This window comes from Falco biarmicus, chromosome 6 (genome assembly GCF_023638135.1).
Source record: "Falco biarmicus isolate bFalBia1 chromosome 6, bFalBia1.pri, whole genome shotgun sequence".
Taxonomy (NCBI): Eukaryota; Metazoa; Chordata; class Aves; order Falconiformes; family Falconidae; genus Falco; species Falco biarmicus.
In genome coordinates this window covers 88,201,510-88,225,000 of record NC_079293.1, presented here as the reverse complement: position 1 = coordinate 88,225,000, position 23,491 = coordinate 88,201,510, and the positions used below count along the sequence as shown (strand labels likewise).

The following is a 23,491-nucleotide window of genomic DNA, read 5'->3' as shown; positions in this document are numbered from 1 at the left end:
ACCAGGGCTTTGTGCTTGGCATTGTCTGTCCCCTGGGTGCTGTACCATTCTTTCTGCAGAGCTCTGAATAAACAAGTCCCTCTTTTAAAGCTGCAGTTGTACAAACTGAAAATTTATGCATTAACTGTTTGCATTCTGAGCATGTGTTCCAGATTACCTCTTACAGCATTCTTTTGGTATGCTGGAGAATGCGTATTTGTAAAAAAAAAAAAAAAAAAAAAAAAAAAAGGCATTTCTTTCACAGCTCACCCATCATTCTTTCAATCACAGAATCACCAGATCAATTAGCACTTTTTATTTATCTTTTTTTAAGCAATATGCATAATAATTGGTTTAAAATATTCATGCGGTATTTTCTGGGCCTTGCTTTCCTTAATTGTAATCATGTATCATGGCTGTAACTAGGATTATAAAAAAAAATGGACGAGAGATTTCTCTTTTCTGGAAAAAAAAAGTTGAGCTTTTTCTAATCCTATTTATCTTCTGTCTCAGATGAGGCTTTTTTTTTTTTGTCTTAATTTTCCTTCTTTGTGTATGCGTGTGTGTGAAAAGTTCATCTGGATCGCCTTAAATCTCACTCGGCTACGTGTGAACGCTGGCTTAAGTGGCCACGGTTTAGTCTGTTGGTAGGTTTATTAAAAAGCTGGCAGTATCAGTCAATTTTAATGGTATACAGACCCGGCTCAGGTTGTGGCGTGATTTAAATCCAATAGACTTACGTGTGTGCGTTGTAAACACAAGGGTTTTCTTTTCGGCAGTAATTTCCAGTGGGCGATATTGCTTCATGGTAAAGAAGAAACTATTCAATTATGCACAGAAGGCCGTGCAGGATGACCAGCGAGTCTCTGTGATGTTTTTAAAAGCTAGTACTAAAAGCTAATTAAAATCTTCTCTGGTGATAAAGGGAGACTTGGGAGGAGTGTTGCCACAATTGTTTTCCCTAAGAATTTAATTTACAGCCAATTTTTCCTATCTGAATGTTACTTTCAAATGCACCCAGTGATAAGAAGCAACATCTGTTTTCTGTTCAGTCGTACAAGGAGGCTCCGCATGGGGCTGAGTGTACACAGCCTATGTGAAGCCATTGTTATTCTCATTTCTTTTTTGTCCCCATGCCTGGTCCATTTGCCATATACCATCCGGCAAACAGCTGACACATCCTGGCTATTATGGACCCAGGCCTAATTGCCAGCAAAGTCTTTAAGCTCTTCCACGTTGGCCTCGTACGAGGGATGGGAGGCCTATATAAGTGGCGCTGCTCTCGACCACCGCTCTCATTCTGCCTTTGCCGAGTTAGCAGGCTGTGATGCCAGAGGGTTTGCGGATGCTAAAAATATAGCTGGAGCCCAGTGCCAGCGATTCGCTCCCTGGCTCTCCTCCTGCTCCCCCTCGCCTTGCCGGGAATGTTTCTGTTTTCTGTGGTAATAAAGCTTGGGATTATTTAGATGGTAAACATATTCCAGAGTATATTGGTTTTGCTGGGGAGCGGCGATCCGGCTATCTGGAAAGAAGGAGTGATGTGGGGGGTGTCTCTGCCAGCCTTTCCCGTGGGTCTGGGTACTGCTCCGCCAGGAGCATGCCAGCCAGGCGCTTCTTCCCCATCGCAGCTTTTAACTATTGGCTTTTTTGGCCCCACAGCCCTCCTGGAACAGAGACCACGATGACACGGCGTCAACGCGCTCCGGGGGAACCCCCGGGCCCTCCAGCGGGGGACACACATCGCACAGCGGGGACAACAGCAGTGAGCAAGGTAGGGACAGAGCCCTCATGCTTTCCTAGCTGGCGAGTGGGCACCGATGCACTCGGGGACCAGTTCCTCTCTTTCCGATGTTGACATGCGCTCGGGTACGAGGGGGTTTGTGCTGAGACAGGTCTCTCTTCCTTTTTTTTTTTTAACACTTTTTTTTCCACCTCCTCCTAGTAAAAGGGTTGGCATCTTTCTTTCTTCGACCCTGCCAGCAGGCACATGTTAGAGCAACATATGTACCAAATTTGCAGTATGCTTAATAAAAGTAAGCAATAAGAAGGTTGGGGTTTTTTTCCCCTTCATTCAAATGGGTTAAAAGATGAAATCTTGCAAGGGCAAATGTAATTAAAATTGCAGAAATGCATGCTAGTGTTTCAAAGATGCCATTGAAACTTTGCTGCGTATAAGGATGAGCTGTTAGCTGGCCCAGTTTACGAAATCCTGAGCAGTGCTTTTCTTTACTTTTTTTTACTCAGTTCCAATTTACTTGAATGCAAAAATGTTTTGTTCGAGTGCCAGGCCAGAGTAACTGATTTAGCAGGATGGGTATGAAACCAGCTTGGTGCAACTGCGGTGGGACATGCTACAAGTCATTAGTGCTGTCTCAGAAGCTCCGAGGTCTAAAAAGCTGAAATTCTGGGTTTTTCTGAGAAGCTGCTTAAATGCTTCACACTTTTTTCTGAAGAGACCAACTGCAGTGGATTTAGTGTTAATTTAATGCAATTAAAATTTAAAAAGGATCCTTAATCTGAATATAAAAGAGAGTGCTTTATTGAAGTTGACTCTGAACTCACAATAGGTATATACTTTTAAATCTGGTTTTATGATCATGTTTCATTCAAGTGCTGTTAGACAACAAAGGAATTGTGTTTCCAAAAAAAGGTTGAACAGTACTGATTAGCATTGCAAAGTCTGCATTTAACAAGATTAGATTTTAAACTAAACCAGTATATTTTAATTTTTTATACGCATGGACCTAACGTACGTGGTGAATAACATCTCTTTATAGAATTTTAAGTATTTGAGACACTTTATTGTTTAAAGAAAAGTTGCTGACTTCATCGCAAGTATAGCCTAGTAAAAATGGGGCCTGGAATAGTAAACTGTTGCAGAGCTGAGGCAGAAACTGGTAACCTTCTGACCTCTGACTTTTACTGGAAAATGATATGCAACATAAATTCAGGGGGCCTTTTTTCTTTCAAGTATGTATACGTACATATTCTAGCGGTGCTGTTCACAATGCGGTAGTTGAAGTGGTGTCAACGTGTTCATTAGAGCCCCTTGATTTTGGAGCAAGCTTGCAATCCACGGGTTTTGTAAGGGTGAAAAAGCTGCCACAGAAATAGGTTAAACCAAACCGCGGTGTTCGGAGGGGGTTTTTGTGCTCGGATAGGGCCGTGCTTTTATCAGACGGTTGCGCGCGTTTGGGTGTGTATGTGCGTGGACAAAGCAGCTGCGCGGAGGCTGGTCAGCATGCTCCTAAACCTCATGGGCCCTTTGGAAATCGAGCTCCTCGCTTCCTGGTGTACTTGTAAAGATTTGTCAGGCTTCGTTTTCTTCCTAAATGTGGCATTTCGTTAGTCTGGAGCGCCAGTCGTACCTGATGTTTTATCATTGCCATCCTGGTTGGTTCCTAGCAAGGTGCATGCTGTAGCCTAGGTCAGGAAGGGTTTTCTAAAGTGACTTTAGAGCTTGAATCCTATTAAATGTCCACAGGAAGACTTGTCAGCGACACTTTAGCTGATTCGGAATCTTTTACCCAAGTCCCAGAGGCTGGAATTGCTGCCAGCACTTGCTAGATGCATTTCGTGATGAAGGCTTGCTGCATTAAAACTTTAGGAAAGAGTGAAAAAGAGTGGGAATTTGCTAACTGGAGCTCTCAGGCCAAGTTTGGAAAAGGAGTTTTGGAAAGGAGACACTGTCCAGGGGCAACCTGTTACTGAGACTGGCCTTCAGGCTTCTGGCCACCTATGGAAATGGCTTTTTTTTGCGGAATGGGGCTATGGGAGGGGTAGCGGTGGTCTCGTCGATCTTTACGTCTTGTTTGCTCAGAGTCCTCTGAAGGTTGAGATCATGGGGGTATCTCATTTGTGTAAGCACACCCATGCCTGCATATTCACCTTGTGTATAAAAAGTGTGGGTTTAGTCTTCCTGGGGGGGGGGGGGAAGTCGAAAAACCCATGATACTGAGTGACTGAAAGGGAAGAGGAAAAAAAGACGGCCAATGCCCCAACTCTCCCCAGCTACATTAATGTTCAAAACACCGTGATGTGGAGGCTTTTCTTTTACAGCCTGATGTGAGGAGTGGCAATGCTGTGGTTAAACTGGCTTATTCACCGCTGCTGGGTGCTTCTCCTGGCAGCAGAAGTCACCGGCATGGCCCTGCATGCGAAAGGCTGGGGACCCGGGTGTTCGTGCTTGCGAGCACAGGAGTTAACTCGAGATGCATGTGTTGCGTGACATATATTCAGTATATTATGGGCTTCCCTATTTTTAGGAGTTTGTAAAAGTTCCTTTTGGTTCCATCTGTCAAGAGCGCCTTTGCCGTTTAAAAAAAAAAAAAAAAAAAAAAAAAAAAAGAAACAACGAAACAACAACAACAAATCTAATCACCAGAAATATAACCCTCTAAAAACTGTCTATTTTTAGGTTGTTCCCACAACCTGCTTCCCTTGTCGGGGGAGGTAAAAGCGCCGCCTGGGCCACGTTTCCAACCTGGCTGAAGGTATCAGGAGGATGCGAGTGTGAGCTTTGCACTTTCAGAGGGGCACACGGGCTGGAAAAGCTTAAGGCCCTTAGCAAGAGTTTTCTCCCTTGGTCCTTAAGCCAGAATATTTTAAGGTCTATTTTGGGACTTTTGGGAAATTTTTCTTCTTTACCAGATTCATCGATAATCCTCACAAAGTGCATTTTTAACCTATTTCTGTCCCGATGGACAGCACACATCTAATTATTACCTTTGAACACAGGAGAGAGACACTCTTTCCTGCAAACCTTTTTTTAACATGTAAATTTATTTACTTAATAATGACTCCCAGCTGCTTCGATCTATTGTAGAAATCCATATTTAACTGCTAGGGAGCTGTTCTGGGGTCTCGTGCCACTGAACAGCGGGATATGTTATTGCAGAGCACGTTGACACAACCTCTTATAAAGGCGCGGCATTGTGTCATTGTAGGGGATAGTTATAGCACAGGAATGCAGAATAATATTATGGAAAAGTTTCATGGGCTCTTTTCCCATTGCTCTCAACTTAATCGTGAAGGGCCTTTGGAGGTCTGTCTCCAAATGGTGCCAAGAGATCTGAAGTTACACAGTGGAGAAATAACTTGCTAAATTCTATCGGGAAACAAAAGAGAAGCAAGTTCCCAGGTACAGGCAGGTGATGCTGAGCTCACGGCAGCCCTGTTTGCTCTTACTGCATATTTTAACTTTAAAAGATCCCTGTTTGGGGTATTAACAGATCCATTTCGTTTGTTTTTCAAATAGTCAGGTCAGGAGGATGCCGAACAAAGCCCTGGTACAGTCACTTTTAATCCAGAGTGAGGCTTTTTAATTCCCATGTTTAGCTCTCCTACACGGCTTAAAAGAAAAAGAGAAATAATCCATCAGCGTCTCCCATTTGTGTGTATCGTTTCTTTCCCATTTTTTGTGTGCGTGCCTCGGCCTGGGTTCAAAACATTTTTTTAACCTCCAAATAATTGTTGCTCTTTCAAGCCGGGAGTAGAAAGAGGTGATATTTCTTTATAAAAACGTATCAGTGGCTGCAATTGTGGGGCGTTTTTTGGGTTTGGTTTTTTTTTTTTTCCAGGCTTTTGTAGGAGTTTGGGCAACCTATAGGCAAAAAGGCAATCGCGTTTATTATTGCTGGGAATCTCAAGGCGGCTGTTTGGAGGCAGCGAAGGCAGGCGGCAGAGCCGGGTGGAGGGGGAGAGAAGGGCCACATTATGTTCCAGATGACTGAGCAAGGATTTATATACCGGCTCGCTGCTTCTTTTTTTTTTTTTTTTTTTTTTTTTTAACATGGGAGCAGAAAAGTAATAAGAGTGGGGAGGCGAGGCATTTGCAGCGGTCAGATGGCCGGTGACTAATGGGGTAGGTGGGCAGGGGCCCGCGGATTGGGTGTCTTAATGAGCACATTTCGCACCGAGTTTGGGCTGCAGTTCCCCTTCACCTCTGCCCTTTATTGACCGAACTGACACTTCATTTTTCACATACTTCCAATTATGGCTGAGCTTAAGTGTTGCCCTGCCTCCTTTCTTTCTTGCCTATGGACGGCTCGAGAGCGGCTGAGGGAAGAGATTTTAATTTGAAAAACTACCATGGCAAGGCAGGTTTAGGGTGTAACCTGAAACTGCTGTCACTTTGCCGTTTCTCCGATAAAAACAAAAGTTTTAATGTTTCGTGTTTGGCGCTTCCCCCCCAGCCTGCCCACCTTCTCCGTGGGGAGGTGCGGGATTGCTTTGGGGGCGGTTGGGTTGGCATGGGCTGTTCCCCTTGGGATAAATCCTTCCCGGCAGTGCAGGTGCTGGGGGTGGGAGTCAGCCCAGGGAAGAGGTAAACCCAGGTGGAAAGCAGTGCCGGGCTGGAACGAGGGCTCCTCGTTCCCTCTCAACGCAGCATCTCCTCCAGAGGCTCGGCGGCGTGATGCCTCGCGTTGGGGATGCCTCACCTGCCGCTTGCCCTGTGACAAAGCAAGTCAGAACCGTGCCTGCACTCCCCAAGCCTTTGACCAGTGTGGATTTGTCATTTTGGTAATATTTCCTCCGTGAGTGCAGATTTGCACATGGCCTGGCTCTGAGGCTTTGGGATGTGGCTGAAGATGATGCTGGAGGAGGCAGGTGTGGTGAAGGCATGGACAGATCTCCGGTCTGCAGCCACCCTGTTGCTATACGGGGAGAACTGTGGTCTATGTCCCACAGCCCGAGCCTGCGTGCATTTCCACGTTTGCTTTTACACGCAGAATCCTTCCAGGACGGAAACCTCTGTTTGCTTTCGCAGGGCTTTGGGGCTTTCGGAGTGTGCGGTTTTCTGACTGAGTGGGAATTCTGTTGGAAATAGTCAGAACAGGTTGGGCTCGGATGGGGTGGCTGGGTTTAGGAACAAAATAGCTGCTGTTAGACCTTAGCTCCCCGGCAGTGCTGCTGGGTTTTGCAGCGTGGCTTTGGCTGCCGGCTGGGTCACGTGCAGTTGGGGTGAGTAATGAGCGGGCACGTCACCTGCATGCCAGTGGTGTTGCTTTGCATTGAAACACGTGGCAAGTATATTGACAATTATTTACACCCAAACACAGGCCCCTAAACCACAGAAGTATTTATCTCAAAAAAAAAAAAAAAAAAGGAAAGAAAAGAAAAAAAAAGTATGAAGTATTGCCTACTTTATTATGTAGCCCTCTAGCATAGTAATGGCATGGCATATTTTTACTATAATATGGTAATAAAAGACTATGTAAAAGGCAGACAAAGGTTCTGTCTTTTCACTAAGGTGACCCCTGTTACCAAGTAACTGCTTTACTTATGAGCTTATTAAAAACTCAAAAAAAAATGAGCTTTTCATACTTCACAGGCATTGATGTGAAAATGAGCTGTCCTGCGAGTAGTTTTCTTGATCATTTTTAGAACAATTGATTAGCCAAAGAGCCGCTGTCATTAGTTGACATTGACTGATAGCAATTTGTCACAAGCTCCGAAGGTCAGCCAGGCAGTGGAAGCTCTGGCTTGTCTTTGATTGACCTTTTCTGATGCCATTATCATGCGATCGGTTAGACTGGATGTGACCCTCGATTAGAAAAGACAGGGCATTAGTCAACAGGGGCTGCTCCTGGTATTTTTTCTGGCGCTTTATGTATTGTGAATCCCGAATTAAGCGTAATAGGCTTGTTTGGAAACGGAGCGGTATCAGTTTTCTTGCCGAGGCTCTGCCATCCCCTTTCCTTTTCTTGCTTTTCCATCAAGTGGGCAGCGCTCGGTCTGCTTTAAATCAGCGTGAGCACCTGTGCCCTCTTCCTTTGACATGAGATACAAGATTTAAAACAACCCCATATTTATCTGAAACTCTTCGTGTAGGTGCATATTCTTCAGCAGCAGCACCAGCATTAATTATTTTTATCTCCCCAGAATCATGTTTTATTTTTTAACAGTGATTGAGGAGTTGAGGATTATGCTCATAACAACACGATGTCAATTTATCATTCTGCTCTAAAGCCGGAGGGCGTGAAACTGTTTTTTTCCTCCTTATGGTTTGGGGTGGGTTTTTTGGTGGGTTTTTTTTTTTTTTTTGAGTCTCATCAGCCTGATTCAGCTGTTAAAGTTAGATTTCAGCAGCATTAAGGCTCCGTGCCTCAGCTAGGCAGGGTTACGCTTCCAGTATGGTGCATGGGAGAGAGTCCTCGCTTGGAAGTGGGTGTCTGTCATGATTCGAGTATCAATCTATTCCTGGTGTCAGGATTTATTTTAATCGTTCACATTAGTTCCGAACGTCTGTTATTAACAGGCGTTTTTCTTTTCACTTTGGCAAAGCTAGCTTAAATACTTATAAATGCTGCTTGTTTTGCCTAAATTGTGGGTAACATAGTCATAAACAAATTATTTTCCTCATAAAAAAACCTGCCTTCCTCCCATTTGCCTCTCAGGGAAACCCTGAATTTCTCCGTCTAAGCACCGACTTGTTTTTCAGGTCAGCCCCCAGAGATAATAAGCAGCTCCAAACCAGCACAACCATTTCAGCACGGTTTAATGCGACTTTCAGTCTTTGCTTAGGAGAAGCTTCCAGCTGGGAGGGGAGCAGGGAGGCGATCACGTCAGGAGGCAGATCCTGCAGGCTGAAGCTATTGCCATCGTTGGCAGAGCCAAAGGAGAGAAAAAGACTTCGGGAACTGTTTACCGTTAAAGTGGCTATGGAAATACAAATATTCCTGACTTCTTGGCCCGCCTGTAATCAAGCAGCAAATTTCATGGGCTGGAGTCTTTTTTTTTTTTTTTTTTTTTTTTTCTTTTTCTTTTTCTTGGCAAGTTTTTCTAAACTTAAAAATGTCTAGCCCATTAAACATCTGTGTGGCTGTGTGCACGTCTATGTATACATAGACATGTACATCAGGAGGTGGCCCTGGCCCTGACCTGAGCTGTGCAGGGTTTTTGCAGCCCCCAAAGTGTGTCTGCACAGCCCCGGGTGTCTTCCTGAGAACAAGATCTTGGATATGCTGAGGAACAGCAGTGGAAAATACCACATTGTTAAATTGCCCCTTGGGCTGTTACCTAAAAACTCAGGTGCAGGGCTGAAGGGCATCTTGCATTCCTCCTTGGATGGAGCGGAGAGAGGTTTGGTGGCAAGTAGTTGTAGAAATACGTTTGGGGGTTTTGGTGTGCGAGATGCTCCTTTTTAGCAGTACCCGAGCCTTGTGTTTTGAAGATCACTGATGGGATTTGATTTAGAGAAATTGTTGCTTAATTCTGGTGGGTTTCTCACACACACACACACACACACATCCTGGGTGTGCTCCTTTGAGGTGTGGGGGCTCATTGAATGAGCTTTCCATATGGTCCCTATGTTTTTCATCTTGAAGGCACCAGCCCCTATGCCCCTTTGCCCCTCCAAGTCTTGGTGGCTTCAGCCGAGTCTCCTGATATCTGTTGCAGACAGAGTGTGGCTTTCAGACGGGCCTGGTTAACCTCTTTAAATTGGAGGTTTAGAAAGGAAAGTCGCGTTCCTGAGGTGGCCTCCGCTTTTGAGAAACTTTTTGTATGGCGATGAGGATAAACCTGTAAGCACGCAGTGTTTCTGGGTTAGCGATGCAACAGGGTGTGCCGTCGGGCTGCTTGGCGTAAACTGTGTTCCTGCCTCTCACGTGAAATGCTGGGAGGGGAAAAAAAAAAAGAAAGATGACTAACATTGGAAGACAAGTCTTTAAAATAATGGCTTGCGTATGGAGGAGGTGGATTCTCATCCCACAGTGCAAGAACTAGGGGTGGGTGTTCGTGGCACAGAAGTTTTCCAGAATGTTAGCAGGTTTAAAATGAACAAAAACGTTTTTCGTTTTGGGTTAAATTCATTGCTACAGTGTGCTGTGGAGGGGACAAAAAGAGATTAGACCAGTTCGCAGAAAAATAGGTCCTTCTGTAGCTATTAAAAGTCCTGGTGCAGATGCAGCCGCTGGCTCAGGAAACTGCCCGAGTGCTGATTGTCAGAGCTGTGGCCCGGCCGCTTCTGTGCCACCCCCCTGTTCTATATGGTTTTCCTAAACACCCAGTATTGCTCCTGGGAGAGACTGACATGAGATCAAGCTACTCGGAGCGATCTCTTCTAGGTTTTATGTTAAAATAATTTTTTTAAATTCAATTCAGGAAATAAGATACTGGATTTTTTATTTATCCTTTTTTTTTTTTTTTTTTTTTATGGCTCTTTCTAATGCTGGCATGCTTTTGTTGGGAAGAAAGTAGACATAGTTTGTGTTTTCTTGCCCTTATTACCCCAGTGGTGGGAATGGTTTGATGCTATTCATCCAAATTTGACAGGTGATTGCTTCTGTAAACGAATGCACTCAAATCATAATTGTTGCAACAGAATTGTTTGATTACCTGGCGGTAGCCTCTTTCTCTCTGATAGCTTTTGGATCACCTGTTTGCTGAGAGCATTTGACAGTCCTCATGTTTATTACCCAATTGAATGTCAGTAGCAATTGCAGCTAAAGATAAACGAAAATGCAAGTACTTGTTGACCTTGACTTTTTTCCACAAGATATTGGACTTGATGGCTCTATTGCTGTTGAACTGATAAGAGTTATAAACAGTAGTTGAAGGAAAATGTTTTATTCCCAGAGGAAAATACCACGCTGCTGTGGGAAATGGCATCTGACTAGCGCTCTTTGCCAAATTTGCTTGGTTCACCTTCATTTAGGCTGTGGGAAAATAAAATACAAATTTTCCCTTTTATGACTTTAATATCTCTGCAAACATGAATTCCTGCGCTCTTTGTAAAGTTTTGTTGGCAGACTGCGCCCATAACATACAGCGAGCACGAGACCTCGCCGTGTTTTATGATGTGCTGTAATGAGGATTCTCAATTCTTCCTCATTTTCGGGCTGATTTGATAATTACAGGGAGGGAGCAGAGCTTTCTTCTCCTATTCCGTGGGAAGTCTAATATGCCTGTAACCCGCGAAGGCTGGGAAATGCCTGGCTGCAGGTGCGCGTTGCCAGAGCGGGGCTGTGCCGGTGGGGGGGCAGCTTGGGGATGAAGGCAAAGTGATGCCAGGGACAAGGGGATGGTCTTTCACAGGTTGCTTTTTTTCGGGAAGGGTCCTTCATGGGTTCCCTTGCAGTTTTTTGGGAGGAGGGCGCCAGTTTCATGTTGGCCAGCCCAGCTGCATTTGGGGGATGGGAGGAATGAGCCTCCTGCCCCAGCAGATCTTGCTGCTATAACCCCCCCTTTTTTAAATATACACACACACACACACGTATTTATCTATATTTCTTCTTAATTTCTAATCCTGCTCCAATATGAAAGCTGAAAGGAAGATTTCGGTGGGAATGGGAACAGGCAATAGGCTTTGAGACCTTCCAGGCTGCAAGTCATTGTATAAACATGACGCGGAAAGAGCGCAAAAGACGGTGGAATTAACATTGTTTAAAAACATAAGTCCTTCTTGTCTCAGCAACCGCTCTGATAAATTCCATACAGTATTGTAGGAGCTTGTTGAAGCACCGAAATGCAGGATTAAGCAATGCTGCAACAGTTAGCAGAGTCAGACTAGTAATCTTATTGCATTGTATGGGTTTTTTTAGGTAAGATTAAGCCGGCATTACATTGGACATTTGTGGGCGAGGGGGCATTCTTCAAAGGATTAATTAATAGGATCAACGCTGTGAGATGCTGACATCGTTTTTTTTCTAAGCACATTGATGCACAGGGGCTTTTATTTTTTTTTACTTCGTTTTTAAATTCATGAATGAGATGGGGACCTTCTCTGGGTGATTGGGGTGGCCCCTGCAGCTTTTAGTGGTGGTGGAGCCACCTGTCACCGCATAATTCATTGGGGACTGCTTCTCGCTGGCCTGGTGACCCACTAGTCGGTGCCATGTGAAATACCAGAGGGAGAGGCCCCAGGTCTCTTGTCCCCGAGGATTGCAGGGCTGTGACTAAGCAAATGCCTGGCGCTGCTTGAATGAGGGTGTCGCTGGTAAAACCTGCTGCCTCCCTGGCTCGGGGCTGCTCCGTGGAGCCTTCGCGCCTCGCGTTCGGCACGCCGAGCCTGGTGCTGGGAGGGCTGGGGATGTGGGGAGGGACATGGGAGAGCCTGGCCGGACCCATGCCATGGGAGCAGGGTCCCATGGGGGCAAGCTCCCCAGGGCCCTGGGCCACCTGCTGGCACTCTGTGGGTTGGGAGCTTCCCTATCACCGGGTGGTATTGCTGGCATCTAATGGCCATGGATGACGCCTATATCTATATTTATTTATATATTTTCTCTTATTGTCTTCCTCACGAGTGTTGAAAATCTCATGTTTGAGTTTTGCACATGCACGTGCACAGAGTTTGCAGGCAGGTTTTTGTGGTTGCTCTTTGCAGAAGCGTAACGTGGAGGTGTCAGGAAGGAGAAATGTCATCTAAATAAATAAAAGTGTAGCCGGGGCAGCCTTTTCAACTACTTAAGTCCTAAGTCCTTAGTTTTTCTGTGACTGATCCTGTGCCACCAGAGAGTGATGGACCTTGCAACCCTGATGCTGTCTATCTTCTCAGGGCTGTAAATTCATCTTTTGCAGAAGGGCGGGAGAACACCTGCGGGGAGGCAGCAGTTACATCCTCAGGAAAGAGCTAAAGGGGGTAGACGTAACCTGACTGATTCTTAATTCTTCCCCTGGTGCTCTGAATAGCAGTTCGTGTCACATGGATGCATGCTAAATATATTCTGGAGTCTGTAGCGTCCCGATGGACTTCGAAGAAGGCATATCTTAGCTCCCTCTGGTCAGCAAGTGAAGGTCACGGAAGCAAGGCTGGTGCGGTGGAGAACCTTTTGTTGCTGTCGTTGTTGTGCCAAGAGGATCTCCTCCCTCCCTGGTGCAGCACGGGGGGAGAAACTCCACCGTTACATAGCACAGGCCCTTCGGCACTGCCTGCCTTCCTAAAGCAGGGGGAGGAGATCGTACAGTCAGGATGAACGGAACTGCTTGAAGTAAAGCGTTTAAACTTGTGTTTTAAGTTTCTTTCAGGGCACTGTAACGTCAGGGTGTAGCAGCCTCTTGCTGCAGAGTAGGGGATAAGATGCAGGCAGATGGCAAGGGGTGGAAAAGAGGGGACAAAGTGAGGTTGGAAGGTTACTGTGCTCCTCCCTTCCCCACTGAGTAAAGCATCTCCTATTTATCCTCTCCCATCCCTGGCTGTGACAGCGAGGATGCCCTCACAGAGGATTTGGCGCAGGATTCTGTCCATTGCCTTTTTTCCGTATCTGGAGTAACCCGTGCAAACCCTGTGTGAGGCTGGCAAGGGTAGTGGGGATTTTAATTCCGTATAACCGTCGTACAGGCTGGGTGCCACCTTGTAGTTTTGCGATGGGCTGTAGGTAAAGCAGAGGGCTGTTCTGTCACTTGACTTGAATGTCGGCGTACAAATATTTATAGTTCGTGTGTGTGTTCGTTCATATACATGCTTAGATGTGACTGCCTCCCACTACTATACATTTTTATTCTGTGACCTTGGCAGGAAAGGTGGTAAAACAGCCACCCTTGTGAAGTACAAGGCTTTTTCAGGACCTTTGGTATTTCCTTTACAAAGAACGTTGTGCGAAGTTCCTTGGCGCTACAGCTACACGAAACCAATTAGCAAGCGGTGCTAAGGTTAGTGTCTCACCACGTAGTTAATCCAGCTACAAAAATCCCTGAGGTGTCCGTAAGTCACCAGGTTGAACAGCAGAGCGGTGAGCAGAGGGGGCTGGCATAGCACGTCGGCAGGGGGTGCAGGGTCCGTCACTTAGTTTGAGCCAAGTGAAGTTGGCGACTTAGTTTAATTTCGTCCCAGGAAAGTTGGTGACTTGGTTGAATTTCATCCCGATAAAGTAACCAGCTAATGGTCTGCGGGAGCGCCGGCCATCACAAGGGGAGCACATAATGACGTGGGTGTATCAGCTCTTCGCGATTAATTGTATCAGGTCGCTGAAAAGCAGGATATGCACAATTACGCAGTTTTGCAGCATGGCTTTCTGTATACAGTATTTTAATATAAATTAGAATTGCCTCACACAGATTAATTGAAATTCTATGTGTTGCAAATACACAAATTTTATTTACTGTTGCAGTTGGTGTGGGTGAAACACAGTATTGAACTTAAAAGTGCCTCTCAAGTTGATAAATGCCAACTTGATACTAAGCATATTAATACCCAGTTAAAATTAGCAATCAATTTACTTGACTATTGGAGGTTAGCCAGGGATGGATCTGAAGTTGTATTAGGTATATCGTACTGGTCTGAATACATCATACACTGTTGCAAAAGCATTGTGCTAATTTTAGCTTACAAAGAGGATGAAGATAAACTGCCTGCTGCTAGTTTGCCATATGCTATCCTGGTGATAATATTCAAGTAGAAAATATTCTGCGGAGAGTCTTATTGTTTCAGTAAAAGAAAAGTGGAAAAGAGTTAAGCAAATTTCTGCTCCATAGATGTCTACGAAATAATGAAATAAAACAAATCTCAAATGCTGCTAGATGAGATCTGTGAAATTTGTTTTGGGTTTATTGGCTTTCATGGGAGTCAACAATTTGTTTTAGTATATATTTGATCCAATTGTATCCATTTCTCGCATGTAAATCTTAAAATCAATCTAAATAAAAATCGATCTTCGTTCTGGTAGGCAAAAATATAGTCCGAGTTGCTCCTAACTAGTTAAGCCTCCCATCCTTCAAGTTTAGTACGGGAATGAAGTCGCTCCGCTGAGTTGATTTTTCAGGAGCTTCTCCTTTTGCTTTGTTTATTTAAAACCACAAAACACGGTCCAGCTTCCACCCAGGGAGGCTTTTGCTTCTGTAGCTTCCCCCAGCAGCATTTGCACCCGCGGCCAGGAGAGGGGTGCATGGGGTGGGGGTGCCCCGCGCCCCCCGGGCTGCAGAGGGCTGGGGGCAGCTCTGGAGGGCTGGGGGGAGCTCTGCATTAGCAAGTGGTGAAAAGCTTGACCTTCGAGTGACCCAGGTCAAGCAAACCCCCTGCCGGAGTGTCCCATTTGGACACGGATACCTGTGGGGTGAGGGAGGAGATAAAGGAAGGGGGAGGAAGATAAAGTAATCCCATTGACCTGGGAACTTCTCAGATATTACAAGCGAGGGAACAGCAGGAATAATAAAAGAGTGACAATATTTGCCTGCCCCCCCCCCCCCCCCCGCCTCCCCGTATCTGTGTAATGTCATTTCCAAAGGACTGGAGTAGATAATAGCAAATGTGCTTTCAAGAATCAGATCAATCTTTTGAAGTGATGGGGAAGGCTGGATGCTCTGATCTGGCGGGTGCTGGGGAGTGTAATACAACCCTGTCGTGGCAGAGAGAATTGTATAAATGGACAAAGATCCACTGATTACATCTTTTGCTAAAGTGTTAAGTAAAAGATCTGGCTATAAGAGATGGCGGGTCTACTATTGTCCCGTCTTCCAACTTGTTTTTATAGGGGTTTTCACAGGAACAAATACCAATTACCAAAATAAAAGCAAGCGGGGTGGCCGCTCCGTATCACGGTGGGACACATGCTACCGAGTCAGCGTGGGCAGGAAGCTCGGCAGGTCTGTCCCCTGCCATGGCCATTGCATCTTTATCTCTCCGGTTCATTGTTTGCCACTGAGTGCTTGAAATTCCAGTTTCCAAGTAAAAGCTTCCTGTTTCTCGCATTTACATTCAGTTTGGTAAGACATAAATTTAGCCTAGCTATCAAGGAGGGCTTTTTTTTTTTCCTCCCCTCCCCGCCCCACCCACACCCCCCCCCACCCCACATCCCCCCCCCCGCCCAAGGAAGGCAAAATAGGAAGAAAACATTAATTCTGATTTGATGATAAGAGGTAGAATTTTGCATTTTCCCAGATCCTCAGTGGCAGGAAGCGTGAGGTTGTATCCTCATGATAAGGTGATGGATGGGAGCTAAATTCAGCCTTTCCATCCTGAGTAATTTTAGAAGAGGCCCTGAAGTCCAGGTCTTGTTTAGGAAGAGAGACGGGCATGTTCAGCCAGAGGTTCCTTGCCACAGCCTCGCTGCTTGTAAGTTTTGACTGTTCTGTGCAGTATCCAAAACTAACATCGTGCATATTCTTGTAGTCATCTCAATCCTCAGTTTTCCCCTGGAGAGTCTCTGTTTCTCTCCATTGACTGTGGAGGGACTCGGGGACAACCGATCGCCTTGCTCAGATGCTCAGCTTGGTGGCCTGACTCGCACGCTTAGAGCAAGGAAGGGTGAATCTGTGCTACAGCTTGTCTTGTCTTTAGGAAGGGAATGTTTGCTCCGTGTGGAGGAGCAGAATAAAGCATTTTGTACTGCTGAAGGCTGGGGGAGCGGGCTGGGCGTTGCGTGTGTGGGTGCGGCTGGTTCTCTTCAGCTCCTGAATGCACTGGCCGGAGTATCTCATGGCACTTGTTGGCTTTGCTGACCTGTGTTGGTCATCTCAAATGTTAAAAGGCTTGGCATCCGCAGGAAAAGATATATATGTGTATATGCGTATGTATATATATATATATATATATTTTATTAGTTATGGAAGGGCATTGCCTGTATTCTGAAATGTTAAAAAGCTTGGCATTCATAGAAAAAGATATATGTGTGTATATACGTACATATTATTATTTTTTTAAGTATTACTCATGGAGAGGCAGCGCCTCTATTCTGAAATGTTAAAAAGCTTGGCATTCATAGAAAAAGATATATGTGTGTATATACGTACATATTATTATTTTTTTAAATATTACTCATGGAGAGGCATTGCCTGTATTCTGAAATGTTAAAAAGCTTGGCATTCATAGAAAAAGATACATGTGTGTATATAAGTACATATTATTACTTTTTTAAATATTACTCATGGAGAGGCAGCGCCTCTATTCTGAAATGTTAAAAAGCTTGGCATTCATAGGAAAAGATACATGTGTGTACATACATACATACATCTATATATATATATTTAAATTATGATTTTTTTTGACATTACTGTTGGTGGGGCAGTGCCCGTGTTCCCATGCCTTGCTCCCGGGAGGCCAGGTTTGAAGCTTTCTCTGCCAGGAGGTTCCTTGCTCCATCAGTGTGTGTGGGGGATGGGTGGAAGGTTTCCTCATGACTCTGGGAGCTGGGGACTTAGAGAGAAAAACGGGGCTTGAGGGACTTGGTAGCAGCGCTTTGCTCAGCTTCCAGCTAAGGAGCATTGAGGTCTTTCATGAGATGAGAGGCTCCGTGAGTGAAGCCTGGAAATGAAACCTGCTGCTGAGTTGGTGTGGTAGGAATGGCCACGCTCAAATCAACCCAGGGCTTGGCATTGCTGTGCCCTTCAGCAGCCGGCACTGCGGCTGTGGGACTGCTCTCCACGCACCGTCCTTGTCTGCTTTGGGGTGTAAAACCCGAGTTAAACCTATTTCCACTCCAGACTAACAAGATCCACGTTTGGTCCATGTAAGCGCAGTAATACGCACTCAAAAAGGCTCATTTGTCCACTTTGGCTTGTAGTTGTACTCGCAGCAATCCCCCCTAGCAGACAAGGCAGAGGCAGAGGTTTAATAATTTTTATGTGGAATATCGAACTCTTCTTCCCATATTGAAGTCCACTTTGGATGCTGTCCTGAAAACCATCTCCAGACTGTGCACCATGACCCCACTGCGCCCCAGACACATTAAATTCGGGGCTCGCTTCCTTGGGAGGGTGTGCGTGCAGAGCCCGGGGGTGCTGGCTCGCTGGTGCCGGGGGTCTGCAGGTGCGGGGGGGGGTGTGGGGGGGCAGATTACTGGCCGCGGCAGTGCAGGCTTTCATTCAGCGCCTTGTCAGTGTGCCTTATCTGGGATCATGAGGGATGGCTCTCCAGGGTAAACCCTGGGAAAGGGAGCTGAGGGAGGTGCATCCAGGGATGCGCTGCTGGAGGCTTCCTCGCAAGCTGTTCTACTTGCCCCAAAAGAGCCCTAACCTGCACAGATCCCTGCAGCACCCAGGAAGGCTGGGCTTTCCACCGTGTTTGTTGACTGCTTTGAGATCTGAACCTCCTTATTTACAGCTCATGTCATCTTTGAGCTGATGCGTACGGCACCCGCTGTCCTGAGCCTTTCCTTGCATGCTCTTGCATGAGGCTCATGTGCTACCTGGAAGGTGCAGAAAAGCCACCTGGACTGCAGAGGGGTGAGTGTGAGGGACAGCCTCCGCGTGGTCCTACAGGCAAGAGCATATTGCCCACCCCAGGTCTGTTTTCCCTTGTTCAGGTCACTGCTGAGATCATATTCATTGCAAGTACGGCGGTTGTGCCCAACTCTTTTCCGTAGAAACTGTGAAATAAAGGATAGGTGAGAATGCTTTTTAGCTGAACTTTGAATGTCACCCGGCAAATGTAGATGAAAATTTCTGTCTTTTCTCATCTGCCTCAACCACAAATTGCAGGTGAAGCTGGTCAGGCAGTTAAAATTACTGACAAAACTCAAAAGTTGCTTTGCATAGAAGACAGCGGTGTGATTAGCAATGGTTCAGAGGCTGGCATTGTTGGCGACTGTTCAGATAATTGGCAGATATTTGTGAAAGCATTTGCCAGTCTCAGGGGAATCACCAGCTTTGGCATCGGTGATTATAGCTCCAGCATTGCAATGGGAAAGGGTGCGGGTCTGGAGGCTTCCTTTTCTGCCTGAGAAGCCTCGGTGACCCAGTCCTAAGGCAGAGACGTTTGCCTCCAGGTTCTAAGTGGTCAACCATACCGCAAAAACGGATGAAGCAAGCCATTCACAAACAGTTGGAAAACTGCATTTCCATTCTGCTCAGCATGCAAGGAATCTATCAGAAGGGACTCATTCAGAGTGATGGTGAGAACTGGAAGTAGTATTTACTAGGATTTATTTGGCTGTTGCAGGATAATTTGCATACATGTTTGCAAGTATTTCCTTTTCTTTTTATGCATGTCAGAGCGTGTGCCTATGTATATATTTTATAAAACTATCCTGATCTTCATCAAAGTAGTCTGCTAATGCTTTGCCTGCCTTTATCAAGGTGCAGCATGAAAGGACCACTCTGATTCATAATTTTAAGGGATGTTATTCTGACCTCAAAAATTGATACTTCCTTAGCCAATGCTAGAAAGCCCTTTCTGTGGTTTCAGTCCCCATTTCTGCAGCAATTAAGAATCAGGTGGCATCAGAATAACAACCGATTTTAATAGCCACTTCAGCCACCTCCGTCACGGGGAGGAAGCGTGCAGGGCTTCTGCAGAGCCTCGGAGCTCTGCGGTATGACCTCAAGTGACCAGATGCAAAAAACCAGTGCAACTCTTGAACAGAAAGGTCTGCATCATCCAAACTGTGCTGGCTCTTGTCCAAGAACACACTGTTTACCTGTTCCTCCCAAATTGGTCGGTTTTCTGCAAGGCTGAGATGTGATTTTCTTTTTTTTTTTTTTTCTTTCTTAACTCAGTGCAACTTGGCTGATTTTAGTGGAGCTGCTCTTCACTTGCATGTAGAAGTATGGTGGTGAGGATTGTGTTTTGGTGATCAAAGCTGAACAGAGCCACCATGGACCTATATATATTGCCCCTCTTTTTGTGTCTGAAGATATTTGTATATTCATCTGCAAATATGCAAGCTGAGCGCTCCAATCAAAAGCAACAGATCTTCCCAGTTAACTCCAAAATGCCTCTTGCTGAAGGCAATCAATGTCTGAACACATGTTGCCATGAGAATGAAGCAGCCAAGTTTCTGTCTGGCCCTCGAGATGTGTACCCAGATCTTAATGAAGGGTGAGGTTTTCCTTATCCTAATAAACAGATTTTGTCTGGGAAGGTGAGAGGCAGAAAGGGAGAATGTATTTGCCCAATCCCAAATAAAAGGCTATTTATTGCCTAATAGATTGGCAGAATTACTCCAGAGTAATTCATCTACCGGAAAATATGATCCTTGTGTCACTGCCAAGGTCAGAGAGACCTATGATGATCTGCAGAGTAAGTTCAGGTCACCCAAGTTAAATCTGCCTGGGGCTGACTTAGCTTACACACCACATTTTTTCCGAGATTAATAAAAGCAAACATCTTCTACAGAGGGAGGCAGGGCTAAGAGTGTGGTCAGCTCGGTCCTTTGAGCCAAGGGCTCCTGGGTTTCCCTTCTCCTTTCCAGGTTGCTCCTTCCATTTCCTTCCCATTCTTCTTCTCTTTTTCTCAGTATTTACAGGATGCTCAGAAAAGTCAGTATTTTCCTTTGCAAGGCAACCAGTGCCTCTAGAAACCCCTTCTTGCGAAGCGCATGCAGAGTAAGGGTGCGGGGACATGGCTGGTGGGCACCCAGGAGCAGCGCTGCCTGGCTCCGCGTGCATGGTGTGTCCTCACAGCTGGAAGCACACCTTGGAAGCTGGGACAAGAAAGGTGGGGTACACAGGAGAAATACGTTCCAGGTAACCTCAGCTGCGGGGGTGCCGTCTGGACAACAGGATTTTTGGCAGCACCTTTTTGAAGGTGACGGTGGTGACTTTGTAGGCGCTGCCAGGCTGCCCCAGGAGGAGACCGGTGGGTGGTGAGCTGGGCAGGTGGGAGCCTTCCTCCAGCACCGGTGGGTGGAAGGGGCAGGGCAAGGTCCTCAGCTCTTGCGACAAGGATGAGGTTGCTTCAGCAGAAAAGCAAGATTGTTCTTCCGTGTAGTCTGTACCTGCCGTGGGGAAGCTGATGCCTGTGGTTTTTAGCCTGCCAGAACCTGAGGTTTTCTTTAACTTCCTTGGTTACTCATTTGTGTCATTTAAAGTAAATCAAATCACTAAAAGCAGGCGTTTTTGCTTTCTATCCATTTTTACTACTGTTGCTATTAGAGATAATGACAAATGCCGTGAATTGAAGAAGAAACACCAGAAATCTGTTTGGCTTGCTTTTAGAAGGATGTTTGCATTTTGTTTATTTATTTTTTTTTAAGACGCTGGATGGCTTTTTGCTATGACCCAGCTTTGCTCTGAAATTTTGGTGGGATTTTGGTAAAACACTCTTATTGCGAAGGAATGGAGCCAAAGACAGATCAGCTGAAAATGGCTATGTTACCTCCTTCCCATCCTTTATCCCTCTTGCAGTTGGGACTTTGGTGCCACTAGGTGTAGTGACATAAGTAGTACTCACATTCTGGAGTGCACCAGAAGTTTTTCCCTTTTGTCCCATCAGTTTGCCTGTTCGAGGTAATCCTCCATAGCGGATGTCTAGGAATATGTAGTGGTGGAAGATGAAAGAGGTAAAAATGAGGCAAGCGTGCAAGTATAGGTGATATTCAGGGGAAGTTTTCAAGTGTTTTTAGTCTGACTTTGCTTTTCGCCTTCATTTCATGTTTTGGACTTTCTGACATCTGTCTGTTCCTGGTTGATTTGCATTTGGGTTTGTTGTTTGTTTGTATTAATTCAGGGAAAATCCCCACACCCTAGCCTGTAGCTGCACGGTAAAACAAACAGCAAAACACAGCAGCTGTGAGAGAAAGTCGTAGGAAACCAAAACCATCGCAGTGACACGAGTACGTTCAGCTGGAGCCGAAGGGGGCTCCAGTGATAACTTGGTAGGGCTGAAGCACCTGAAAGGACTGTGGGTGCCTGTGTGCCCCGCAGGGGACCACAAAAGGCGCTCAGCTTCGGTGCTGAGCCTTGTGGCTGGTGCCATGAGGTGAGCCTGGTGCCACCCGTGAGGAGCGGGGTCAAGACCACCTGCCCATCACCGTTATTTCTCCCAAGGGCTGTCCAAGCCCTCCCGACTTCCCAGGCTGTGCCGCGAGGGCTGGATTCACACTGCCTGGGTGTGAGGGGGCTGTACCCACACCTGCCCCTTCCCGGGGGTGCCATCCCACCTCCCCGCACCCCGTGTGAGCTTGGCTGTGTCAAATCTACTCCTTTTGGCTTCTGCACCTTCTTCCTGAGGAGCGGCATTCTGCTGCTGTCACGGGCCCTCAGGAGCAACCGGCTTTTGCTGGAAGGATGAGAGAGGTGGGTTTAGGGCACGAGGCAGCGAGGAGCAGTGGGGACAGCACAAGAAAACCATCAGTAATTCTGCCTGCGCCCTTCCCTTAAAAGGCCTGACAGATGGTTGTGTATTTTGTAATTAAGGTGTTCCTGAGCTAATTACGAGTGTGGTAACGTAAGGTTTTATCTTTGTGGGGTAAACTAGGCTTCCGAGCATCCCAGGCAGCGCTAGGGCAGCGTGAGGGCAGGGGATTCACGGTGTGGTCCAAATGCCGTCCTGATTGCAAATATTTTAACATTAATTTAGAAAAGAGCAGTGTAAGTGGTTTGGTTCCAACTCCTGCCCTGTTCACCTGGAGCCCAGGTACTGGGAGGTTCCCAGGGTGCTGTGACTCTGTCCCACACCGCCCAGTAGTTTGGGCCATTGCACAGGGAGCTGGTTTGCATTGGACCTCAAAGGCATCTCGTGGAAACAGTTCTTCTAGGTGGACGTGGGCAACTCTCTTCTGCGCCCTCCTCTCCCTGTGGTGAGATACAGGGATACGGGGAAGCCAGCTGCCTCAGGGAGGGGTTTTGGATTCACTCTCCACAACAAGCCAAAAATGTCTCTTCCTCTTGTTTTAGGTATAAAGAAATAATGAATTTTGTTCCTTAAGTTCGAAGCCAGGTGCCTTTTCACTAACTGCCCACTCTAGAGGGTTCCATGGCTGGAGCAGCGGCTGCAGCCTGTGGGTCTTTGTAAGGTGCTGTGAGATGATGGGTGCTTTCTGAAGCATTGGCAATGGAAGCTGAGATGTTGTCACTATCAAAAGAAGAAAGGTAGATGAGATGGGGGCATTTTATTCTCATCCCTTTTAATTCTGCCTTTTGCGGTTGCAAATTGACCATGGTATGTGGGGAAACAGTGTGTGGTGCCACCATGGCAAGCAAAGTGAGGTTTAATGTTCGTTTTCTTTCAGTCATGTCTTGGGTTTCATTGTCAGATGTTGCTGATGGACTAGGGACAGGGAAAAGAATAATTTATTGGGTTTGATGCTACTTCAAAATGAGTGACAGGAGTAGAAGAACATTGCGCATCAGCAGGATCATTTTCGCTTGACACAAACCACATAGGCACTTCCAACTGGAAATACCTCAGGTGGGCTCGGTGGGCCATGAATCCTGACTTGCCTGACTAGACTAATTCTCTTGTGTTCATTATGACTCCTGTGACATGAGGGGTCCAGCCCTGCAAAAGAGGATTTGGGACAAACAACATCTGAACTACATAGTTCCTGCAGGGCATGCTGCAGCTTGGGCCAGCATTTGTTGCTCTTGAATTGGCCCAAAATGAAATGCTGTAGTTTGGTTCAGCAATCCCCTTTGGTATGTCTTACCCAGCAATTAATTTTTTTAAAAACTGTTTTCCAATAGAAGAACCTAGGTTTGAATGGTTTGGACACTGTCAAGGTCTGGCATGTATTTTCTGTTGTAAAACATGAAATCTACAGCATCATTGCTTCTGAAGCAGGCTTGCAGGCAGGACCAGGGCAATTTAGCTGTGTTTAGGGAAGGAAGCCTACCTAAATGCTCCACTGTAATAAACTGTTTCTACAGATAATGCGTCCCTTAGTTTATACGTAATATGCTTCTGATCTTTGCATTG

The 23,491-nt window shown here is 46.0% G+C and overlaps 1 protein-coding gene across 5 annotated transcripts in view; it reads left to right on the top strand.

Moving 5' to 3' along the window:
* MEIS1 (Meis homeobox 1) overlaps positions 1-23,491 on the top strand; it is a 110,616-nt gene that overhangs the window by 26,632 nt on the left and 60,493 nt on the right. For all 5 annotated transcript variants that reach the window (XM_056343381.1, XM_056343380.1, XM_056343379.1 and 2 more), the window contains exon 7: positions 1,639-1,750. In XM_056343381.1, coding sequence (XP_056199356.1) covers positions 1,639-1,750 — 112 coding nt within the window. The remainder of the gene's footprint in view (positions 1-1,638; positions 1,751-23,491) is intronic.